This window comes from Phyllobates terribilis, unplaced genomic scaffold (assembly GCF_046119375.1).
Source record: "Phyllobates terribilis strain yellow unplaced genomic scaffold, ASM4611937v1 Scaffold_46__1_contigs__length_10046794, whole genome shotgun sequence".
NCBI lineage: Eukaryota > Metazoa > Chordata > Amphibia > Anura > Dendrobatidae > Phyllobates > Phyllobates terribilis.
Window position 1 is genome coordinate 5,859,477 of NW_027362806.1, and position 26,009 is coordinate 5,885,485.

At 46.3% G+C, this 26,009-nt stretch overlaps 1 protein-coding gene across 4 annotated transcripts in view; it reads right to left on the reverse strand.

The window, feature by feature from the left end:
* The window catches only part of LOC141191468 (uncharacterized), a 618,018-nt gene that overhangs the window by 89,818 nt on the left and 502,191 nt on the right, over positions 1-26,009 (reverse strand). The window contains exons 1-6 of one of the 4 annotated variants that reach the window (XM_073661368.1): positions 17,620-17,690; positions 1,729-1,878; positions 1,498-1,599; positions 1,300-1,423; positions 1,119-1,216; positions 830-920 (exon numbers count right to left, since the gene is read on the reverse strand). In XM_073661368.1, the coding sequence (XP_073517469.1) occupies positions 830-920; positions 1,119-1,216; positions 1,300-1,423; positions 1,498-1,599; positions 1,729-1,806 (493 nt within the window). In that variant the 5' untranslated portion in view covers positions 1,807-1,878; positions 17,620-17,690. Of the gene's footprint in view, positions 1-829; positions 921-1,118; positions 1,217-1,299; positions 1,424-1,497; positions 1,600-1,656; positions 1,879-17,619; positions 17,691-26,009 lie in introns of those variants that run through there. The other 3 variants (XM_073661370.1, XM_073661366.1, XM_073661367.1) reach the window with 3 other exon arrangements.

Genomic DNA, 26,009 nt, shown 5'->3' on the forward strand with positions numbered 1-26,009 from the left:
ACTGGACCTGGTCTTGTAGGGACCATATGAGCACATTCAGCCGCACAGAAGGGAGAGAAGGTGGATTCATCCAATAAGATATCAGGGATCGAGGAAGCCAACAGCATCATTACGCTCCACTTTCTGTTACAGGTCCATCAGAATATTTTTCTTCAAGTGATTTTTTCACTTGTCAGCACATTCTACGTACGCTGTCATTTGGCTTTGTAGTTTACAGATCTGGGCAGGTAACAGTCAGCATCTACTAATCCCAGGGGGTAGGTGGATCCTCCAGGTTGTAAGATCTATAGAATTTCACAATTACACAAAGAAAATTGAATATTTTCGGACGGAGGAGAATGTTGTGGTCTAGAGGGAAAATGGTGATCACAAGATTGTGATACGGCCGGACTACACGACTGATAAAGCCGCCACAGCCGGTGACTGAGAAGAATCTGTGACTTCTCAGAATTTAGTGGTCACTACTCACCAGGGTAGAGGATGCAGTGTCTCAGGCACGTGATCCCTTAGCCCATTCTCCCTGTCTTCTGGTCCTAAGGGATTACGTGCCTGAGACACTGCGTCCTCACTCTCCTTTCCTATTGTCATTCCCAACAAGTGGTACACTGATGAAGGTCGTATAGACCGAAACGTGTTTTTGTTTTTTTTCTGCTGTGGACTGCAATTAAAATTGCTTTTGCTAAAATTCATTACCTGAGTGCCGACGTTCCTCTTATATTATATGTGGTTTGGACCCTACTCGTGCACCCTGGTCCACTAGTGCTGCGTTCTCCAGCACTATTACTGAGAAAAATCTGAGACTTCTCAACATTTCATGGTTACTACTCACCTGGGTAGTCATATGTAGGAATCTCCTCTTTACACCGCTCATCACCCCTCACATATGTCTCTGTAGTATTAATATGGGTCAGATCTTCACCCTGAAACAAATATTATAAAAGTCAAAGACAGATGGAGAAGTCACATGTATGATCGGCTCTAATCCTGCCATCTCCACCGTTCTCATTACACAAGTATAAAACATATAATACTGGTGGATAAAACAAGACTGAGCACAAGACCTTCACAGCCGTCTACAAATCATAGGGGAGATCTCATGACACCTTCTCTCCATCTACCTGATGATCCTGAGGAACATTGGGATCTTCTTGTTTACAGTCCTGAGGAAGAAGAGGACGGGGACATCTCTCTGGTGTTGTCCTCTTACTGGATAGATCTGGAGGAAACACATACAGGGACTGAATTCATTCTTTACATACAGATAATTATAGGCCGTGTGTATTTAGTCCTGTCTATTACCTGGTGATGTGAAGGGCTGGGGAACCTCCACCATGACGTCCTTGTACAGATCTTTGTGTCCTTCTAAATACTCCCACTCCTCCATGGAGAAATAGATGGCGACATCCTGACACCTTATAGGAACCTGACACATACAATGATACCGTCATCTCCCCGATCCCTTTATAGCGTTACAGTATAATGTCCCAGCAGTGTCACCTCTCCAGTCAGCAGCTCAATCGTCTTGTAGGCGAGTTCTAGGATCTGGTCATTGATGTCCTCATGTATCAGGGGGTGAGGTGGAGGCCCTGTCATTAATCTCTGGTTATGGAGAGACACATTAATAAATCTCACTACAGACATTTCCAGAGTCCTCACCTCTCCAGTTCTGTTCATTTGTTATTCCCATAGATAAGAATGATGTAATGTGACGTCATCAGAATCTCTCACCTCTCCAGTAAGCCGGAAGAGGATCTCTAGGGTGAGGTGTAATATCCTCTCCGCCATCTTGTCCCTGTCCATATCCATCTTTGATAGGTAAATCAGGAAAATTTTCTTATATAGACGATCTTCACTGAGAGGATCCGGTATTGTAGAGACCTGAATGAGAAGAAGATGAGCCGATGTAACATCATAAAAATCCTGTATAATAATTAGTGTTGAGCATTCCGATACTGAAATATCGGGTATCGGCCGATATTCGCAGTATCGGAATTCCGATACTTAATTCCGAGACTTTTGCAATATCGTATACTGGAATCGGAAGTTCCCATAATGCAATGAGCCAGTTTCATTTTATTCAGCCAATGAGGATCCTAAGAAGTGTGGGCACATCCTGTTAGGCATGTAGGCATCTTAACTAATGGCATGGCTGTGATTGGCTGCTGAAATGATGTCATGATGCACTATAAAAGCCGCCGCCGCCATTTTGAGCTCACTCTGCTGTGAATTCAGTTAGGAATAGGACGCTGTTGTTCTGAGGGACAGTTTTAGCTACCTATTTGGTCTATTCTGCTTTACCCAAGCTACTTTATAAATCGCTGTGCCTTGCAGCGCTAGTGCACAGTTCTCTGTGCTGTTCACCGCTGTCTGCAAGGTCTCTGTGTGTGAGTGCAGCTCACCCTGTAGTGTGTGCTTCAACCACGTCTGGTTGTAGTGCACTCAGTGTGAGTCACTGCCTCATACATTGTCCTTTTTTGCCAATTCATAATTTTTCCTGATTTCTCCTATTAGTGTGGTGGTTCCATCTGTATTCAGCTAAATTGGTTCCAAACACACTATATAGGAGTAGATAGAGAATTTTTTTGGTCTTGCAGCGCTAGTGCACAGTGCTCTGCATCTGCACTGTTCACCGCTGTCTGCAAGGTCTGGTGTGTGAGTGCAGCTCACTCTGCAGTGTGTGCTTCAACCACGTCTGGTTGTAGTGCACTCAGTGTGTGTCACTGCCTCATACATTGTCCTTTTTTGCCAATTCATAATTTTTCCTGATATCTCCTATTAGTGTGGTGGTTCCATCCGTATTCAGCTAAATTGGTTCCAAACACACTATATAGGAGTAGAAAGAAAATTTTTTTTTGTCTTGCAGCGCTAGTGCACAGTGCTCTGCATCTGCACTGTTCACCGCTGTCTGCAAGGTCTCTGTGTGTGAGTGCAGCTCACCCTGTAGTGTGTGCTTCAGCCACGTCTGGTTGTAGTGCACTCAGTGTGTGTCACTGCCTCATACATTGTCCTTTTTTGCCAATTCATAATTTTTCCTGATTTTTCCTATTAGTGTGGTGGTTCCAAACACACTATATAGGAGTAGTTAAAGGAGCCTTTCTGCAGCATTGTGCCCTGCAGCCCAAGCCAGATTAGTATTAGCCTATTTTTTGTAGCCTCATCTATTGCATTGTAGGTTACCTTCCAACATTGTAATAGCTACAAAAAGTTTGTGATACTATCGGTATTACATCTTTGGGCACATCCAGTGTCTTTTTGTGACAAAAAAAACCTAAATAAAGTTCACCAAACACTCAACTTTACAGTTGTGTAGGCCACATTAGCTCATATTAAAGTCTAGTCCACACTTTATAAAATTAGTGTTTCTTATACCTGTTAGCAGCTGTTCAGGAATAAGCACACTAAGCCCTTAGTACTTTTCTGCCTATCTTTATCAGTCTACCAAGATGAAGAAGGCAGGGAGTAAGGCATGTGGTCGTGGGCGTGGAGTTTCTGCAGGGAGAGGACGTGAGGATTCTGTGCCTGCAGGGAGAGGACGTGGGGATTCTGTGCCTGCTGCGGGCACCAGTGACTCAGCATCCCCCAGTTTTACCAGGGAACAGTCCTTTATGTGCAGCTTTGTAGGAGCTAGCCATACCCCACTGCTGCGGGAGGACCAAATTGAAGCCGTTGTCGGATGGATGGCAGCTAATGCATCGACTTCAATTAGTTTCAGATCCTTTCAGGTCCTGAGCACTGAAGAGCACCCATCTGTCTCTTCACCACATGCCAAATTGCCCAGGCAGTCAAGAGAGCCCTGGACAGGAGCCATCTCTACTTCTGTTCTCTGAATCTCTTGGCTTGGAAAGAGGGGGCCAGCCAAGCAGAATTTGAGAATTTGAAGAAGAGGTAGTATGCAGTGATGCGCAACCGTTTTGTCTCTCTGAATCTGAAGAGGCGGGTGGGCCAGTGCCTATGCTCAGCAGCACACCTCAGTACGCATCTGATGATGAGACTCAGGTGCCACTTTCTGGTGCATACTGTGCTGTCGAGACTACCCAGGAGAAGCAGTTGTTTGAAGAGGGTGGTGTAGATGATGAGGTCCTTGACCCATCATGGCGTGAGGGACAGGAAGGTGGTGGGAGCAGCTCTGAGGAAGAGATTCCCCGAACAGCCCAAAAAGGAGGGAGAGGGAGGGGGCAGACTTGGTTGCCTGTAGCCTCCACTTCGGCACCCATTAGGAGCATGGCTCTTCCAAAATCCAATCGGGCGCTCCCAAGACTTGCAGTGCCTGGTCCTTTTTTGACACAGTTGCAGATGACATTTGCTTTGTCAAATGCAAGCTGTGTAATCAGAAGGTGAAAAGAGGGAAAAGTGTCAGCAACCTCAATACCACAAATATGTGGAAACATGTGCGGACCAAGCACGTGGTGGAGTTACAAAAACACACTGAAGACCTAGGCCAACCTACAGCGCCACCTACCACCTCTTCAGCTCGTGTTGTAGCCTCTTCCTCCAGCTCACACACAGCTGGTTCGGCTTCCTCACAGGATCGCCATGGAAGAATCTCTGGCACTGTTGTACAGAGACACAGTGTAATTCCACCCACAGCACCACTTTCCCAGTCATCCTCACACTCCCAGGCCAGTCTACAGCCATCGTTAGCACAGGCATGGGAGAAAAGGCGCCCATACTCGGCAAACCACCCCCGAGTACAGGCTCTGAATGCTGGCATTGCTAAACTACTGGCCCTTGAAATGCTATCATTCAGGCTGGTGGAGACTGACACCTTCCGTAACTTTATGGCATTGGCAGTCCCACAATACAACGTGCCCAGCCGCTTTTATTTCAGCAGGCAAGCCGTCCCTGCCCTGCAACATCATGTGGAGGGAAAAATTAAACATGCGCTACAAAACGCCGTCAGTAGCAAGGTCCACCTGACCACCGATGCGTGGACCAGTAAGCATGGACAGGGACGATACCTTTCCCTCACTGCCCATTGGGTAAATGTTGTGGAGCCGGGTACAGATCTCGAGAGTGGTGCTGTACGTGTTCTGCCAACTCCAAGGATTGCAGGAATCCAGTCTGTACACATTGACTCCTCCTCATACTCCAGTTCCTCTGAATCAGCGCTGCAGGAGCCGTCACGGTCTACCTCCACATCGACCCGTGAACGGTTACCTGTTATGATGACCAATATGAGCACAGCCGTGGCCAAACTTAAACAGGCCGTATTAAAATTTATTTCTTTGGGGAATCGAAGCCACACAGCGCAGGAGCTCTGGAATGCCATCAAGCAGCAGAGCGACGTGTGGTTTGTGCCAGCGAATCTCCAGCCAGGCATGGTAGTGTGTGAGAATGGCCGAAATCTGGTGGCAACTCTGGGCCTAGGCAAACTCACTCACATCCCATGTCTGGCACATGTGCTCAACTTGGTCGTGCAGAGTATTTTGAGGGACAATCCAGATCTTGATGCACTGCTTCACAAGGTCCGCATAGAGTGCGCTCACTTGCGGTGTTCCAGCAACGCAAGATCACGCATTGCAGCTCTGCAGCGCCGATTACGTCTTCCGGAACATCGCATCATATGTGACCTACCCACCAGGTGGAATTCAACGTTACATATGTTGGAGAGGTTGTGTGCGCAGCAGGCAGCAGTAATGGAGTACCAGCTGCAGCAGGAGCAAACAAGTCGCAGTGCGCGCCGTTATCACTTCACCACCACTGAGTGGGCCTCTATGAACGACATTTGCCACGTTTTGCGTGCCTTCAATTATTCCACGTGGATGGCGAGTGCAGATGATGCACTAGTCAGCATGACTATCCCCCTTATCTGCCTGCTTGAAAAAACACTGCAAGCACTAAGGGACGAGGTTTTGGAAGAGGTGGAGGATGAGGAGTCACAAATGCCATCTGCTTCTCTACAGTCTGCGCAACGTGGTTCCTCACAAAGGCCTAGGCAGGGGACACTTTGTGAGGAGGATGAGGAGGAGTCAATGGATGAGGAAGACATCTGTCCAGAGGAGGGAGGTACACTATGCTCTAGTAGTCAGTATCTAGAGCGAGGGTGGGGTGATGCAGAGCAGGCAGAGATCAAGCCTCAAGCAGGGGACAGCGTTTCTTGGCCAGTTGGCAGTCTGCAGCACATGGTTGATTTCATGCTGCAGTGCCTGAGAAACGACCGCCGTATCGCCCACATTCTCAACACGGCTGATTATTGGGTGTCCACCCTCCTAGATCGTCGCTACCGGGACAACTTACAAAGCCTCATAACACCATTGAACCGGGAGCGTAAAATGCGGGAGTACCAAGACGCACTGGTGCATTCCATCATGTTCTCCATTCCAACCGAGAGCAGTGCTGCTAGTGCTTTACAAAGCAGCTCAGTGCGTTGAGGCAGTGGAGAAAGCTCTGCACAAAGAGGGAGCAGAAGCAGCGCCTCAGCACAAGGCAAGACCAGTATGGCCGAAATGTGGCAAAGTTTTGTGTCCCCGCCGCCACAAATATCTACAGCATCACAGACGGCTCCAGTCAGCAGGAGGCAACGTTTCCGTCAGATGGTGACAGACTACATGTCTTGCCCTCTCAGTGTACTCCCAGACGGCTCTTCTCCCTTCAAGTTTTGGGTCTGTAAGCTGGATACATGGCCAGAGCTTAGTCAGTATGCATTGGAGGTGCTAGCTTGCCCTGCTGCTAGTGTATTATCGGAACGCGTCTTTAGTGCCGCAGGTGGTGTACTAACAGACCGTCGCATGCGACTATCCTCCGATAACGTTGACCGGCTTACTTTTCTCAAAATGAACAAGGCCTGGATCTCTCATGAATTTGCCAGTCCTCTTACAGAATAAATAATTGGTTGGCAACAGTATCAAGGTCTCCTGTTGTGTTCATGTTTCTACCACCTGAACTGTAATCCCTGAGCTCCAACACCGCCAGTTGGCGCTCGGAAGTGCCGTCTGCACAGTCAACACTTGCTGCCGTGTTATTGGGGTTCAGTAACGTCAGCTGTTCCTCTGCTGTGCGGACGGCAATTTCTCCTGCTCTGTCCACATTCTCACTACTACAGATTTCAAAGTTGCTCCAATTACACCTCTGGCTCCTCTGTTTTCAGTATTATCCCTGAGCTCCAACACCGCCAGTTGGCACTCGGAAGTGCCGTCTGCACAGTCAACACTTGCTGCCGTGTTATTGGGGTTCAGTAACGTCAGCTGTTCCCCAGCTGTGTGTCCGGCAAATTCTCCTGCTTTGTCCACATCCACTGTACTACTGATTTAAAACTTGCTCCAATTACACCTCAGGCTCCTCTGTTTTTAGTATTTACCCTGGGCTCCAATACCGCTAGTTGCTGCTCAGAAGTGCCGTCTGCACAGTCAACGCTTGCTCCAGTGTTATTGGGGTTCAGTAACGTCAGCTGATTCCCAGCTCTGTGTCCGGCAAATTCTCCTGCTTTGTCCACATCCACTGTACTACTGATTTAAAACTTGCTCCAATTACACCTCTGGCTCCTCTGTTTTTAGTATTTACCCTGGGTTCCAGCACCGCCAGATTTTTCCCAGCAGTGTCTTTGGCACGGGTACTCCCTACTGCCCAGCCTGGTTCCAGCACGCCAGCTGTTTCCGGGTAGTGTCAACGTCACTTTGCCTCCAATGCGTTGTCCTGTCGTGTTGCGGTCGGGTTAGCCGACTCTAAGGTGCCTGCAGTTTAGGTGACTCCTATGTGGGCTGCGGGATCTGGCAATGAAGGCTGGTTCCATAGTGCCAATAGGACAAGCACCCCCTGTAGGACTGTGGGTTTTGGTAACTGCGGCCGGTTCGCGGCCTTGAAACTTTTTTTTACATGGGTACCTTCTGCTACCCATCCGGGTTCCAGTACCGTCAGCTGGTTCTCGGCAGTGCCTTTGGCTTAGGTGCCTCCTTCTCGGTATCCAAGTTCCACCAACGTCTGCTGGTCCTTGGTAGTGCTTTCTGGCACAGGTACCTCCTGCTTAGTAACTGAGTTCCAGTACCGTCAGCTGGTCTTCGGTAGTTCCATTGGCTCTTGTACCTTCTGCTACCCATCCGGGTTCCAGTACCGTCAGCTGGTCCTCGTTAGTTCCATTTGCTCTTGTACCTTCTACTACCCATCCGGGTTCCAGTACCGTCAGCTGGTTCTCGGCAGTGCCTTTGGCTTAGGTGCCTCCTTCTCGGTATCCAAGTTCCGCCAACGTCTGCTGGTCCTTGGTAGTGCTTTCTGGCACAGGTACCTCCTGCTTAGTAACCGAGTTCCAGTACCGTCAGCTGGTCTTCGGTAGTTCCATTGGCTCTTGTACCTTCTGCTACCCATCCGGGTTCCAGTACCGTCAGCTGGTCCTCGATAGTTCCTCAGCCTTCTTGTACCTTCTGCTACATTTCCAAGTTCAAGCTTTTTGAAATGGTTCTTGGTAATCACTCTGGATCACCCTGACGAGGACCCCGAAGACGAGGACCCTGAATACGAGGACCATGAAGGCCAACCCGATGAAGACGAGGACCCCGAAGACGAGGACCCCGAAGACCAACCCGAAGAAGACGAGGACCCTGAAGACCAACCCGAAGAAGACGAGGACCCTGAAGACGAGGACCCTGAAGACCACCTCGAAGAAGACGAGGACCCCGAAGACAACGACCCTGAAGACCACCCCGAAGAAGACCAAGAAGATGACCCTGAAGAAGTTGACCAAGAGGACAAAGAAGAGAAGACAACCACCAAGATACAGAAGAACAAGAGACAGAAAACCAAGAAGCAGAAGTACAAGAAGCTGCAGAACAAAAAGCGGAAGAACATTAAGCATAAGACTAAAAATCAGAGCAAAAGATAATATCTAAATTATAAGCAGAAGATGACTAAGCAGTGTATGGGGGTGAGTCCGTTCCTCCTCGTGGTGCCCCTGGAAAAGACCTGCTGCTGCAGGCCAAACTGAACGCGGACAAATCCTGTTGTAATTTTTTTGTGACGGGCAGAACGAAAGGTGTAATGTTCAAACTTTTATAGATAACAACTACAGGAATGCCTGTCACAAATAAGAATATGATGAAGAAGAAGAAGATGAAGAAGTATAATATGAAGAAGAATAATAGTTGAATAAGAAGAATATGAAGAATGTAAAAAAAAAGAATAATACGAAGAAGGTGAAGAAGAAGAAGATGAAGAAGGTGAAGAAGAAGTGGATGAAAAAGATGCTGATGCTGAGGATGATGAAGGAGAAAGTATGGGAGAAGTAAAAAAGAAGGTGAAGAGCATGGAAGTAGTGAAACATAAATATCTGACAAAATATAAAAATACTTAACATAGTCGATATTTCCGTAACTCAGAACGTCTAAAAAAAAATATTAATTCCTGCTATTCCATTTGATTGGGCTAAACCTCTATGCCTTTATTGTCTCCCCCACCTCCCCCAATACATTCTACATTATTCTTAGTTGTTTTCCTTCATGTAGAATTAACCTACAAGGAAAGAAAGGGTTTATTTTTATTCCGATATTTCTGTCCCATTGACTTGCATTGGTTTCCGGTATCGGAATCGGCGATACCAGATGCTTTTTGGGTATCGGTCCGATCCAATCCGATCCGATATTTCCCGATATCGGAAGGTATCGCTCAACACTAGTTATGAACTCTTTTGGGCACCAGAACATAGATGTACACCTCAGGGATGGCAGAGGTGCGGCTGCAATAAAATCCCTGGCAGTTTAACCACTTGCTCCTGCAAAAAGTAAACATGGCATCCAAGAAGTGTGACAGAGTTCGGCTGAATGCCCTCCTCCCCCAAGTACTGGGCATGTAATGTACAAAAGTCTATTAGGCCGGGCCAGAGGCAGCGTTCCATAACTTACTTTTTAACGCCTCCATAAACATTAGACTAAAGTTACATGGAAGCACTGATTTTGGTCGACTATATAATGTATTTGGGGACCTCCCTACAGATGCAGTCAGTCATACAAACCACAGGAAAGCTGGAATATTTGTGTATGGGGGAGTCTGGAGAGATAGCCATCTGCCAAATGATCATTCAGCCAATACTTATCTCATGTGTATGGGGCAGTTAGTATTACACTGACAGGCAGTGATAATACACGGCACTACAGTAGTACAGTGCATCACCTGAGCAATCAAAGGCTTCTGTGTTGTATGATCGCACTAATGAGAGTTATTTTAAAAAGTTTATAAAAAAAAGGTTTAAAAAATTTTTAAAGTGAAAATATCACAGTTTTAGCAAAAATAAATACTTGTCTCTATAAGGAAAACATGCATATAATGAGAAAATGGAGAGAGAGGTCAGCTCACTGTTTATTTAATGCACCTTGTCTGAAGAACACAGCATGAGCCGCCCTGGTCAGGGACTGTGAAGACCTGGGGTCTTCTGTGGGCGTAATGCTACTCAAACAACACAGGGTGAGGGTAAAACAGCGTGGTAATACTTTATTGAACCACAAAGCAGACATTAAACATACAGAACTATCCAGCAAATACCCAAGATGGTACAACATTACACAGTCTCACCCTTCCTTCTCCGCCCGCCTGGGATAGAACAGCTGCGACTTTGGAGACTTCCAGGGCCAACTACCTCAACCAGTGGCCCTCCGCTTCTGGTTGGCCCCCAAAGAGAGAAGGTAGCGGCAAGCTTAGGAAGTCAACAGTCCATCGAGGTACAAGACCAGGAGACCCGATGGTCCCATCCTGGCCTCTCCGAGAGTTTCCATGGGACCAGACGACCGGTGGGTCCCTCCTGGCAACTCCAAATGTCTCCATGGGTTCTAGGTGACCGGTGGGTCCCTCCTAGTAACACCAAAACAGCATATCCATGGGGCCAAGTGACTTTTTCGTCCTCTCCTGGACTTCCCAAAAGTATCCATGGTCTCTCTGATGGTTAATGGAGCAGATGTGAAACTTTCCAGTGAGGGCTGATACCCTTAGACTAGAATCATGTAGAATACAAATCTGTGTCTCTTTAGATGCCATGCAATCCATCTACTTTCCTGAAGGATGTCTCCCATTCTCCTTCCAAAGTCCTTCTGATGTTCCGTGATTCTCTGTCCCAAATTTCATTCTGTCTACAGCATTACAGACACCCCTGTTTATATTTACATCTGTGTGAGGTCATAAAGCCCAGGTAAAAGAGGTAAAGGTGCAGGGATCACCTATCATTGTTTGAGCTAATCTATTTACATAGTTGGTATCACAGGGGCTGTTGTAAATAAACTTTCAGCTGACTTAGTACAATTTGTCATTAGCACAGTAAACATGATTGTTTCCAAACGAATAGAATTCAGCATTCAGGATTATACAAATACTATGACCGTTTTGATCAGCAAGAGAAATACAGCCCCTGACGAAGATACTGTAGTAGCGATACGCGTAGGGCTTACCCCTCTACAGTGGAAACCCTCCGTAGGTATCTATGCCCTACCTGTATCGCTTCTACAGTAGCTTCGTCAGGGGTCGTATGTTTTTTAACCACTTGTGTGTCCCTACATGAAATAAAGTTGCTATTTTATTTATTATTTGTAGTAATTCTTATTATTTTTGGGTGTGCATTATCTCACTGTGCAAGCTTTTCTCTACCTACTTCTTTATGTGCTTTGGTGCAGAGTTACCATTGCACCCCGTATCATATTTCAGTGATTTAGATTGTGTGGTGCCGACTGACTAATCTATTAAGATATTTATGTCTTCTAATACATTTTTTTAGCGGACCTGATGTGCATCCCACGTATTGTAGTTAACTCTCTATACACTCTATTAAATAAATGACCCCCCTATAGTGTTACAATTGATGAAATTGTGTATTGAAAATTGCTGTACCGTTTGGTTTTCTTCAAATGTGTTGGTTTTATTAACATAGTTGCATGCTTTACAGGGTGTCCACGTTTAAAAAAACCCTTATAGGATAACCAAGTTACATTGCGTTTGATATTTGTTTCTTGCTTATTCCGCCTGGTGTAGAAGCCTTTTTGGATTCAAAACTCAAACAAAATATGCAAAAGAATTTACAAAGTCTGGAGGATGCCATCTCAGACATCAAAAAACTAAGATTGAGAGAGATATCAAAGACTACGAGTCAAATTCAATTTACACAAGGAAATGAAACAAACCAGGAGCTACTGTTCTGAAATACAGGTCACACAATAAATTCAAAGGAAATAGAGGAGAGCGGAGGTCAGCTTCACAAATCCTAATGTGTCCATGGGTTCCTCTAATTATAATTCTCTGAGGACTTATCTGATGCATCAGTGGGATCAACTAAAGAAAGATGGAACAAAAATAAATTCTCAAGAACGCCCCACAATCCAGCACAAAACAACGGGCGGGAAGAAAGCTCAAACGTGCCCGGACATGTGCATTCCATGCCGGAGGGCATCACGGTCTCCTATCTGCGCATGCGCATGTCCGGAAACATGCGTACCACTCCGGATCGCATATGGTATTGGATTACATACCACCAACATAGAAAAATCCTATCTCTGATATCAGCGTCATGGGAAACTAAAAACAAGTACTGCACATCCTCCCATCATGTAATAGGCATGTAGATCTACTTTATCACCACAAAAAATATGGAATGGTGGCCCACAGTATATTCCTAAATGGTCAAATTTGACCTCTATTGCACAATTAGAGATACACAAGGATCACCACACTTGTTAATGACGAAACAGTATAAGTGGAATATAATTGATAAGTAATAATTCTGATATAGAAGCTCAGATATCTCGATGAAGTACAACAATATGTGAACCCCATTCACAGGGAACTGACTAGCAATGGGTAGAGCATAAAATCCAAAAATATAATCCAGAATGGGGCTGTAGTCACACAAAACAGGCATAGGAAATTTGCTCATTGAGTCCCTTAGGGGCTCGAGAATCCAGTCTAACAATCCACTCACTTTCCTTTCAGAGGATACATCTATTGTGATCACCTCCTCTCACATTGGGTTTAACCACCACAATGATAGAAAAGGAGAGGTCTCCGGGTTCACCTTGATGTGCACTGTTTATGTGTCTCACTAATGAGATCTCCCGACCATGGCGTATATCGCCCAAATGCTCCCCTACTCTCCTCCTAGACTCCCTCTTGATCTTGTCTACATATTCTAGGGGGCAGGTGCATGTGGCCATATATACTAGTCCTGAGGTTTTACAGCTGGAATAATCCCACTGGAAAAAGATTTTAACCATGGAGGAACTTGAGAAAGATTTACATTGTCTCATCCAATTACATGTACAACATTCCCTAGATCTAAAGAAACCGCAGAGTCTTCTATCTAACCAAGTCCCCTTGGTTGCAGGTGTTTTATAGACACTGTGCACTAAATGGTCCCTAATTGACCAACCCTTTCTGAAAGTTATTGTGGGAGTAGATTCCACAGCACCCTCAGGTCCGGGTCGACCACAAGTATATCCCAGTGTTTTCTGAGGATATGAAAGATACAGTCACTCTGTTTGTCATAAGTTTTTCTTACTCGTGTAGTCCAATCTTCTTCTTGATCTCTTGGATTGGTATGAAGGAGTGTCTCTCTCTCCCATTTTTCTGCAAATGATGATGCGGAATCGAAAATGTACCATGAGTACCCATTATCCCTTAATCTGGTGTTCAGGTCTATTGCCTGTATATTAAAATCTGTGACATTCGAGCAGTACCTTCTCAACTGTAAAAATTGGCCCTTGGGTTTTCCTCTTAATATGGGGATGGGGGTGATGGTTATCCCACTTTAATAGTTTATTAGTGCTTGAAGGTTTATGGTAGATGAGTGTCCCTAGGGTCCCATTTCAATCTTTCTTGATCAGTACATACAGGAACGTCAACAGGTAATAATTAGTGTTGGTCTGCCCCTTTAAACAAAATGTACTTTTCAGGTTATCCCCCCAGCACCCTCACTTATCTTCCCTTCTTTTGAGGCCCACAGAGTCAGACTCTACTGGCCCTTCTCCCTGCGAGTGGCGGTTGTGTATCGCCCTCCGGGCCCCTCCCGTCAGTTTGTGGATCATTTTGCCACTTGGCTTCCAAATTTTCTATCCTATGACATCCCCACCCTCATCATGGGAGACTTTAACATCCCAATTGGCGATTCCGTCTCCCCATCTGCCGCTCATCTTTTATCTCTAACTTCCTCCTTCGGCCTTTCACAACATGCTAATTCTCCTACACATGAAAATGGAAATACTCTTGACTTGATCTTCGCCCGGCTCTGTTCAATACATGACTTTACTAACGCTCCTCTTGCACTCTCTGATCACAACCTTCATTCATTCTCTGTCAAGGACTGTCTCCCTGCTCAGGACACCCCCACTTTCCACACTTACAGAAATATACAATCCATTAACACCTAGAAATTTATGAAAACGTTGCAAACATCATTGGTCCAATCTCCTCCCTCTCATGTCCTGACTCTGCACTGAAGCATTATAACGAAACATTGCAATGCTCCCTGGATGAAGCTGCACCTCCTACATAGAGAACAACTCGGCGCAGATGAGGACAACCCTGGCACACGCTGTAAACACGTCTTCTCCAGCGGTGCTCCACGCGTGCTGAACGGCTGTGGAGAAAATCTAATTGAAGATTTCCTCAATTATAAATTTATGCTTAAAACCTATAACTCTGCGCTTCACCTCTCCAAACAAACCTACTTTAACAACCTCATCATCTCACGGCCCAATAAGCCAAAACGCCTGTTTGACACTTTTCACTCTCTCCTCAATCAAACAGCACAGGCCCCAACCACCGACCTCAGCGCTGACGATCTGGTCAATTATTTCAAAGAGAAAATTAACCATATCCGACACAAACTTTTCTCCCAATCCTCAAATGTAATGCATGCTCCTCCCTCCCACACTGCATCTTGCTCATTTTCTGACTTCGAACCAGTCACGGAAGAAGAAGAAAAAAACCATCCCTGGACCAGAACTGTGCTGCTAACTACAGACCTGTCTCCAATCTTCCCTTTATCTCTAAACTCCTGGAACGCCTGGTTCACTCCTAATCCGCTATCTCTCAGATAACTCTCTTCTTGACCTTTTACAATCTGGCTTCCGCTCTTTACATTCTACTGAAACTGCCCTCACTAAAGTCCCTAATGATCTACTAACAGCTAAATTTAATGGTCACTACTCCCTGCTGATTCTCTTGATCTCTCTGAATCATTCGACACTGTGGACCACCAGCTCCTCCTCACTACGCTCCGCTCTATCGGCCTCAAGGACAATGTCCTCTCCTGGTTCTCCTCCTAACTCTCTGACCGCTCCTTCACTGTATCTTTTGCTGGCTCCTCTTCTTCTCTCCTTCCCCTTATTGTCAGGGTTCCTCAAGGATCAGTTCTAGGCGCCCTTCTTTTCTCCTTATACATCGCTCCTATTGGACAATCAGCAGATTAGGTTTTCAGTACCATCTCTATGCTGATGATCCAATCATACACCTCTTCTCCAAACATCACCCCTGACTTATTACAAAACAACAGTGATTGTCTTTACGCTGTCTCTAACATTATGTTTTTCCTCTATCTAAAATTGAATCTGTCAAAAACTGAACTACTCATATTTCCTCCCTCCACTAACCTACTTGTGCCCGATATTGCCATTTCCGTTTGTGGCTCCACCTTTACTCACCAGCAACATGCCCGCTTGTCTTGCGGTCATACTTGATTCAGATCTTTCCTTCACTCCTCATATCAAATCACTCACTCGCTCGTGTCATCTACACCTCAAAAACATCTCTAGATTCAGAAATTTTCTTACCTTTGACTCTGCAAAAACTCTTACTGTAGCTCTTATTCATTCTCGTCTAGACTATTGCAACTCTCTACTAATCAGTCTCCCTCTTTCTAAACTCTCCCCTCTCAAATCCATCCTGAATGCAGAAGCCAGGATCATATTCCTCGCCAACCGCTACACCGATGCCTCTTCCCTGTGCCAGCCATTGCACTGGTTGCCCATCCAATACAGAGTTCAATATAAACGTATCACTCTCACCCACAAAGCGCTCCATGCTTCAGTACCCCCCTACATCTCCTCCCTCGTCTCAGTCTACCACCCTTCACGTGCCCTCCGCTCTGCTAATAACTTTAAACTAAAATCCTCTGTAATCCGAACCTCCCACTTCCATCTCCAAGATTTCTCACTACCCAGGATAATTCGATTAATGCCCAATAAGGAGAGTTTTAAGTGTGCCATAAAAACCCATTTCTTTAGACTGGCCTATCACCTCAACACACTATCTAACTGTCCCAGTTTGGGCCATATTAAAATTTTCTTCAAAATCATGCTCATACAATCCATGCACTGATTAGCCTCTGTCTGTACTGTACACATACTGGCTGGCGACCAGTTCATGTAGTGTTATGTACTTACCCTATTTAGTATATTAAGGCTGTATTATAGAATATATCTACATTTTACCTTTGTGTCTCCCCTATTTCCTTATAGACTGTAAGCTTGCGACCCTCACTCCTTTTAACATCTGAGTTATGCTTATTCTGTAAAGTCTGTATTGTCTGTATAAGTCCCCCCTAAAATTGTAAAGTGCTGTGGAATATGTTGGTGATATAAAAATAAAAATTATTATTATTATTATAATTAAATTCAGATGTAAATCTAAGGCCCACTCTATTGATGCAGAGTTCCCTGACAAATTAAAAAGATTGTTCACTCGTCCCTGACCAGATGATAAAAATGTAGTCAATATATTTGTACCATACCCCAGTATATGGATGCCACCACTTATAATCATCTTAGAATATTGTGGTTTCCTCCCACCAGTCCAGGGATAGGTTAGCATATGAGGGGACACAGCGGCTCCCCATCGCAGTACCCCTGAGCTGGAGGAAGTACTGCCTGTCAATAAGAAAGTAGTTACAAGTAAGAGTGAATTTTAGAAGATTCGCCATGAAGTCATTATGTCTGCTACACTGTACTGATCTCGATTTAAAGAAATGTCTTACTCCTCTGATACCATCCTCAGGCCGTATATTACTGTACAAAGCCTCGATATCTAGTAAGGCCGGCTGCTCCCCTACATGCATGTATACATGCTCGAGGGTATACATGGAGGGGAGCAGGCAAAGGGAAAACCAACTCCAGAGGGATTATTCCAACTGCAGGACCTCAGGCGGTACTGTGGGGACATCATACATACTGCATAAGGGGCATAATGGGGGCATTACACTGTGTGGGGGGCATCATACATACTGCATAAGGGGCATAATGGGGGCATTACACTGTGTGGGGGCATCATACATCCTGCATAAGGGGTATAATGGGGGCATCATACATCCTGCACAAGGGGCATAATTGGGGCATTACACTGTGTGGGGGCATCATACATCCTGCATAAGGGGCATAATGGGGGCATCATACATCCTGCACAAGGGGTATAATGGGGGCATTACAGTGTGTGGGGCATCATACATCCTGCATAAGGGGCATAATGGGGGCATTACACTGTGGGGGTCCTGTACTCTGAGAACAATACGTTTCCTCCCTTCCTGTCTCCATAGTGGGGTCGTATGTAGCTATTACAGGAAACAGAACAAAACGTTATGATTCTTATAAAGGGGCAACACAAGACCCCAAAAGTCTCCGTGCTGAAGGGGTTAATGCCCCCTGCCCCAGTAATGGGGTCTCCACATACCTCCACCTGCAGAGCCGCCACCACATATATGGCTGTTGTGTGCGCACAGGAGCTGTGATGAGGTCACAGGAGGGGAGGAGTCAGGGGTCACATGATCAGGGGCCTCAGTGGATGCAGGACTCTGCTGTGCTGGTTGTCATGGTGCTGGATGAGCTGAAGTTTATGTGTGGGGTCAGGAGGGGTTTACAGTGTGGATGTAGCAGAGCCGCGCGTGTACGAGGTGTACGGAGCGGAGCCGCGCGTGTACGAGGTGTACGGAGCGGAGCCGCGCATGTACGAGGTGTACGGAGCGGAGCTGCGTGTGTACGAGGCGTACGGAGCGGAGCCGCGCGTGTACGAGGTGTACGGAGCGGAGCCGCGCGTGTACGAGGTGTACGGAGCGGAGCCGCGCATGTACGAGGTGTACGGAGCGGAGCCGCGCGTGTACGAGGTGTACGGAGCGGAGCTGCGTGTGTACGAGGTGTACGGAGCGGAGCCGCGCGTGTACGAGGCGTGCGGAGCGGAGCCGCGCGTGTACGAGGTGTACGGAGCGGAGCCGCGCGTGTACGAGGTGTACGGAGCGGAGCCGCGCATGTACGAGGTGTACGGAGCGGAGCTGCGCGTGTACGAGGCGTACGGAGCGGAGCCGCGCGTGTACGAGGCGTACGGAGCGGAGCCGCGCGTGTACGAGGCGTACGGAGCGGAGCCGCGCGTGTACGAGGCGTACGGAGCGGAGCCGCGCGTGTACGAGGCGTACGGAGCGGAGCCGCGCGTGTACAAGGTGTACGGAGCGGAGCCGCGTGTGACGAGGCGTACGGAGCGGAGCCGCGTGTGTACGAGGCGTACGGAGCGGAGCCGCGGGTGTGCGAGGTGTACGGAGCGGAGCCGCGCGTGTACGAGTTGTACGGAGCCGCGCGTGTACGAGGCGTACGGAGCCGAGCCCCGTGTGCACGAGGCGTACGGAGCGGAGTCGCACGTGTATGAGGCGTACGGAGCGGAGCCGCGCGTGTACGAGGCGTGCGGAGCCGCACGTGTACGAGGCATACGGAGCGGAGCCGCACGTGTACGAGGCGTACGGAGCGGAGCCGCACGTGTACGAGGCGTACGGAGCGGAGCCGCGCGTGTACGAGGCGTACGGAGCGGAGCCGCGTGTGTACGAGGCGTATGGAGCGGAGCAGCGCGTGTACGAGGCGTACGGAGCTGAGCCGCGCGTGTACGAGGTGTACGGTGCGGAGCCGCACGTGTACGAGGTGTACGGAGCGGAGCCTTGTGTACGAGGTGTACGGAGAGGAGCCGCGTGTGTGTACGAGGTGTACGGAGCGGAGCCGTGTGTACGAGGCGTACGGAGCGGAGCCGTGTGTGTATGGAGCAGAACGTATGTAACAGAAGTAGTTAGTGTACGATGCCTCGGGAATATAGTCTGGAGTGCAGACATTGCTGAGTGTGAGGAGCGAGGGGAGTTGGATCCCAGTAATAGAGAATCTCAGCTGTTCCCTCCATTGATGCAGTAAACAGCGCGCAGCAATGATAAATGAGATTGTGATCCTTGGTTGTGAATATCGGGACGTTTCAGTGTAATAACCTTTCTCAAACACTCGCTGGATGGGGGCACTGTGGGCAGGAATAGCTTATAGGGGGCTACACAATTTTTAACGCAGTTTCTCAACAATAAGGCGACACCAGAATGTGGCAGAAGATCTCGCTTCCACGGCTCGGAAGGGAAGAATCACTACAGTGGTACGGAAAGTATTCAGACCCCTTTACATTTTTCACTCTTTGTTTCATTGCAGCCATTTGGTAAATTCTAAAAAGTTCATTTTTTTCCCATTAAAGTACACTCTGCAACCCATCTGATCTGAGAAAAAAACAGAAATGTAGAAATTTTTGCGAATTTATTAAAAAAGAAAAACTGAAACATCACATGGTCATAAGTATTCAGACCCTTTGCTCAGTATTGAGTAGAAGCCCCCTTTTGAGCTAATACAGCCATGAGTCTTCTTGGGAATGATGCAACAAGTTTTTCACACCTGGATTTGGGGATCCTCTGCCATTCTTCCTTGCAGATCCTCTCCAGTTCCGTCAGGTTGGACGGTGAACGTTGGTGGACAGCCGTTTTCAGGTCTCTCCAGAGATGTTCAATTGGGTTTAGGTCAGGGCTCTGTCTGGGCCAGTAAAGAATGGTCACAGCATTGTTCTGAAGCCACTCCTTTGTTATTTTAGCTGTGTGCTTAGGGTCATTGTCTTGTTGGAAGGTGAACCTTCGGACAAGTCTGAGGTCCAGAGCACTCTGGAAGAGGTTTTGATCCAGGGTATCTCTGTACTTGGCCGCATTCATGTTTCCTTCAATTGCAACCAGTTGTCCTGTCCCTGCAGCTGAAAAACACCCCAATAGCATGATGCTGCCACCACCATGTTTCACTGTGGGGATTGTATTGGGCAGGTGATGAGCAGTACCTGGCTTTCTCCACACATACCGCTTAGAATTATCACCAAAAAGTTCTATCTTCATCTCATCAGACCAGAGAATCTCATTTCTCATAGTCTGGGAGTCCTTCATGTGTTTTTGAGCAAACTCTATGCGGGATTTTGTTAGAACTCTCCTGTTAGTTTTTTTTTAGTTTGCTGGTCACATGACCATTTTTGCCTATTTAATCCGGCTCCGCCCTCCTGGTCTTGCTGGACTTCATTGTATTTACTACTCTTGAGCTAGCTTGGTGCTCTGTTGCCGTTCTCTGTTAGTTTTGCTAGGTCTTCTGACCTCTATGCTTTTTGTTGTGTGTTTGTCTTTGACTGCTACTATTTCTGCTAGGTGTCCAACTTATCCCAGTCCCTAGTTCTTGTAGGGATCCCTCCCTCACATCTATAGGTCTTCGTTCAGACTAGCCGAGGACTTTAGCGGGTCTGATCGCAGGATCAGGTTCCCCGTTACATCGTAGGGATCTAGTTTAGTTCTATTGTAGGGACAGTTCTCCTGTCTTTCCTTAGTCCCTGTAGCAGATCATAACAGATTTCATATGTCTTGCACTGAGAAGAGGCTTCCGTTGGGCCAGTCTGCCATAAAGGCCCGACTGGTGGAGGGCTGCAGTGATAGTTGACTTTGTGGAACTTTCTCCCATCTCCCTACTGCATCTCTGGAGCTCAGCCACAGTGATCTTGGGGTTCTTCTTTACCTCTTTCACCAAGGCTCTTCTCCCACGATTGCTCAGTTTGGCTGGACGACCAGGTCTAGGAAGACTTCTGGTGGTCTCAAACTTCTTCTATTTAAGGATTATGGAGGCCACTGTGCTCTTAGGAACCTTAAGTAATGCAGACATTCTTTTGTAACCGTGGCCAGATCTGTGCCTTGCCACAATTCTGTCTCTGAGCTCCTTGGGCAGTTCCTTTGAGCTCATGATTCTCATTTGGTCTGACATGCACTGTAAGCTGTGAGGTCTTATATAGACTGGTGTGTGCCTTTCCAAATCAAGTCCTATCAGTTTAATTAAACACAGCTGGACTCCAATGAAGGAGTAGAACCATCTCAAGGAGGATCACAAGGAATGGACAGCATGTCACTTAAATATGAGTGCCTGAGCAAAGGGTCTGAAGACTTATGACCATGTGATATTTCAGTTTTTCTTTATTAATAAATTTGCAAAAATTTCTACATTTCTGTTTTTTTCAGTCAGGATGGGGTGCAGAGTGTACTTTAATGAGAAAAAAATGAACTTTTTAGAATTTACCAAATGGCTGCAATGAAACAAAGAGTGAAAAATTTAAAGGAGTTTGAATACTTTCCGTATTCACTGTATATGGTTTCTGGATTGCTGATTTGTCTGGAATATTGTGTGTAGCTGCCAAAACAGCAGACCCCCTCTCCCACTACAGTGAATCCACTTAGGAAACGATATTCCTCTGGTATTAGAGGTTTAGAATACAAAGGGACATGATGAATTCTAAGTCTTTTCTTTAGACTATGGACTTCTTAGGGTGCCAACCTCCGCAGTCATTCAGTGTTAGTAGTAATAAGGATGAAATAGTAATTATCAATAAACCCCATCCTATTTCCTCTCATCTCCCAATGTGCCCGTCCATCTTTGTTATCATTTTTATTCTATTTCATACAAAGACTTAGAATCCATCACGCCCCTATGTATTCTAAGCCTCTAATCCCACATTTGTTATTATTCCGCCCCCACGATGGGCGTAAAGGCTGCTGGAATAATTATGTCTAACATTCTGGGAGGGTGTCATGGGTGTCTTGACAGAGTCATTCTGGATCCAGCTGTAGAAGGTCGCTGCGCTTGGCTTTGCAGACACCTTTTTGATTCTTTCATCCCTGTAGTGTAGTGCTATTCTTCTCTCGCTAGGACCCAGCAGTGATCTCCTCTTTCTGCTGCTAATTGACACACCCTTGCTTGATATTTAAAAACCCACAGTGTCTCCAGAGAGTCACCGGTGAACTATTTTCCTCTGTTCAGGCCTGGAGTTCTAGCAGTCAGCTAGTTTCTTCTTGGAGTTTCTTGGTGATTAGGGACGATAGGGGAGTCAGGGTGTTGTAAGATCTGGCTAGGGGGTCTCCTCTCTCATTTTCCCTAGTTGTTGGGTTCCCTCATTTTCCCATCGTCATACATTTGGTCCTTCCCTTCTACTTTGAAGAACCTAGAATATAAGACATATTTTCAGTTGTTTCACACTTTTTTGTTAAGTATATAATTCCACATGTGTTAATTCATAGTTTTGATGCCTTCAGTGTGAATGTACAATTTTCATAGTCATGAAAATACAGAAAAATCTTTAAATGAGAAGGTGTGTCCAAACTTTTGGTCTGTAATGTATCAACCAGATATGGTCGTCATTGTGTCCATGGAGTAAGAGAGAGACAGCACATGTGTCTTGTGATTTTACATCCAGTCCAAGAGGGGTATCTCCAGCCCCCGATGTGGGGGACTGATATCACCAGCCTATTGTATTCTCCCATTTTCCCCCCATCACTAAAGGCCCCGTCACACTTAGCGACGCTGCAGCGATCCCGACAACGATACGACCTGTCAGGGATCGTTGCTGCGTCGTTATGTGGTCGCTGGTGAGCTGTCAAACAGGCAGGCTCACCAACAATCAGGGGAGCAGCGACATCGTGGAAAGAATCTTTCCACGATGTCCTGCTCCTGGTTACCAGCCTGCTGGAGCAGGCTGGTAACCATGGTAAGCATCGGGTTACTAGGGGCACACGCGCACCTAGTAACCCGTTGTTTATCATGGTTACGAGCCTGCTAAAGTGAGCGGTAACCTAACCGATGTTTATCATGGTTACCAGCCTGATCGCTGCTCCCGCTGGTCACACACAGCGATGTGTGCTGACCAGCGGGAGGGCAACGACCAAAAAATGGTCCAGGACACTTTGCAGCGATCAGCGACCTCACAACAGGGGCCTGATCGCTGCAAAGTGTCACACATAGCGACATCGCTGGTGAGGTCGCTGTTGCGTCACCAAAACCGTGACACAGCAGCGATCTCGCTAGCGATCTCGCTATGTGAGACGGGGGCTTAAGATCTATGATGAACCCTGTAACCTCAGCTGATAGGACAGAAGGGAACTGGTGTTACGAGTTGTATACACCACCTTCACACAACTATTGTAAATCTGCTTCTGATTTGCCCAGACTGAGCTTCTGTTCAGAGAAAAGTCCTTCCCCCTCCAGCAAAGCACACAGTCTTATATGCACACATTTTATATATATATATATATATATATATATATATATATATATATATATAATAATAATAATATATACTCACACACATGAAAATATTTGTATATATATTATATGTATACTGTGGGGGAAAAAAGTATTTAGTCAGCCCCCAATTGTGCAAGTTCTCCCACTTACAGAGATGAGAGAGGCCTGTAATTGACATCATAGGTCGACCTCGACTATGAGAGACAAAATGAGAAAACAAATCCTGAAAATCACATTGTCTGATTTGGAAAGAATTTTTTTTAATATACATAAATATACATGTATTAAATTTATATATGAAATGAATATTTGTTATCAAGAGATAATACTCAAATAAAAGCTGCGACACCTTCCCATAATGGCTACAGCCAGAGGGATCAAAAGAGAAAACGTATTCAGAACATACCCCGGCCCCCTCACACCACCCCAACGCCGTATTGCTGATGCTTCGTCAGGGGCACTGTGATTTTCTTGATTTTTTTGGGATATTCTATATCTCAATGTTAAAATTAATCTACTCTTAAAATTATAGACTGTTCATGTCTTTGTCAGTGGGAAAACTTATAAAAACAGCAAGGGATCAAATACTTATTTCCTTCACTGTATATATATATATATATATATATATATATATATATATATATATATATATATACACACACACACACACACACACACACACACTGCTCAGAAAAACAAAGGGAGCACTCAAATAACACATCCTAGATCTGAATGAATGAAATATTCTCATTGAATACTTTGTTCTGTACAAAGTTGAATGTGCTGACAACAAAATCACACAAAATCAGCAATGGAAATCACATTTATTAATGATAATAATAATCTTTATTTTTATATAGCGCTAACATATTCCGCAGCGCTTTACATACATTATCGTCGCTGTCCCCATCGGGGCTCACAATCTAAATTCCCTATCAGTATGTCTTTATTAACCAATGGAGGCCTGGATTTGGAGTCACCCCCAAAATTAAAGTGGAAAAACACACTACAGGATGATCCAACTTTGATGTAATGTCCTTAAAACAAGTCACAATGAGGCTCAGTATTGTGTGTGGCCTCCACGTGCCTGTATGGCCTCCCTACAACGCCTGGGCATGCTCCTGATGAGGTTGCGGATGGTCTCCTGTGGGATCTCCTCCCAGACCTGGACTAAAGCATCCGCCAACTCCTGGACAGTCTGTGGTGCAACGTGACGTTGGTGGATGGAGCGAGACATGATGTCCCAGATGTGCTCAATCGGATTCAGGTCTGGGGAACGGGCGGGCCAGTCCATAGCTTCAATGCCTTCATCTTGCAGAAACTGCTGACACACTCCAGCCACATGAGGTCTGGCATAGTCTTGTATTAGGAGGAACGCAGAGCCAACCGCACTAGCATATGGTCTCACAAGGGGTCTGAGGATCTCATCTCGGTACCTAATGGCAGTCAGGCTACCTCTGGCGAGCACATGGAGGGCTGTGCGGCCCTCCAAAGAAATGCCACCCCACACCATTACTGACCCACTGCCAAGCCGGTCATGCTGAAGGATGCTGCAGGCAGCAGATCGCTCTCCACGGCGTCTCCAGACTTTGTCACGTCTGTCACATGTGCTCAGTTTGAACCTGCTTTCATCCGTGAAGAGCACAGTGTCCTGCACGGTCTTGGGCTGTGAGCACAACCCCCATCTGTGGACGTCGGGCCCTCATACCACCCTCATGGAGTCGGTTTCTAACCGTTTGTGCAGACACATGCACATTTGTGGCCTGCTGGAGGTCATTTTGCAGGGCTCTGGTAGTGCTCTTCCTGTTCCTCCTTGCACAAAGACGGAGGTAGCGGTTCTGCTGCTGGGTTGTTGCCTTTCTACGGCCCCCTCCACGTCTCCTGGTGTACTTGCCTGTCTCCTGATAGCGCCTCCAGCCTCTGGACACTACGCTGACAGACACAGCAAACCTTCTTGTCACAACTCGCATTGATGTGCCATCCTGGATGAGCTGCACTACCTGAGCAACTTCTGTGGGTTGCAGAGTCCGTCTCATGCTACTACGAGTGTAAAAGCACAGCCAACATTCAAAAGTGACAAAAATATCAGCCAGAAAGCATTGGTACTGAGATGTGGTCTGTGGTCCCCACCTGCAGAACCACTCCTTTATTGAGGGTGTCTTCATAATTGCCATTAATTTCCATCTATTGTCTATTCCATTTGCACAACAGCATGTGAAATTGATTGTCAATCAGTGTTGCTTCCTAAGTGGACAGTTTTATTTCACAGAAGTTTGATTTACTTGGAGTTATATTCTGTTAAGTGTTCCCTTTATTTTTTTGAGCAGTGTAGTATGGTTGGGTAGTAGTTAATAATTTCTATATATTTTATATATATAATAGAATATAATTTATATATAATTTATATATATTTCGCATTTATAGATCGATATTTTGAGAGATATTTTCTTATATCTTATTATGCATTTATACTATGATCTCATATAATCGTGTTATACTTCATGCTTCACTGTTCTCTGTGGTGTCCTCGCTGGCCGTATCAATCTATGCTCCATGATGCGGGGTCACGTGGTTCCCCATGTGCTTGCTGCATGATGGATCATATGACGCGTTTGCCATGGATGCGGCGGTGTAGCAGTGATTGCCATGTGTCATGCCACGCCCTCCCCACACCCATTGGCCGAGAGACTA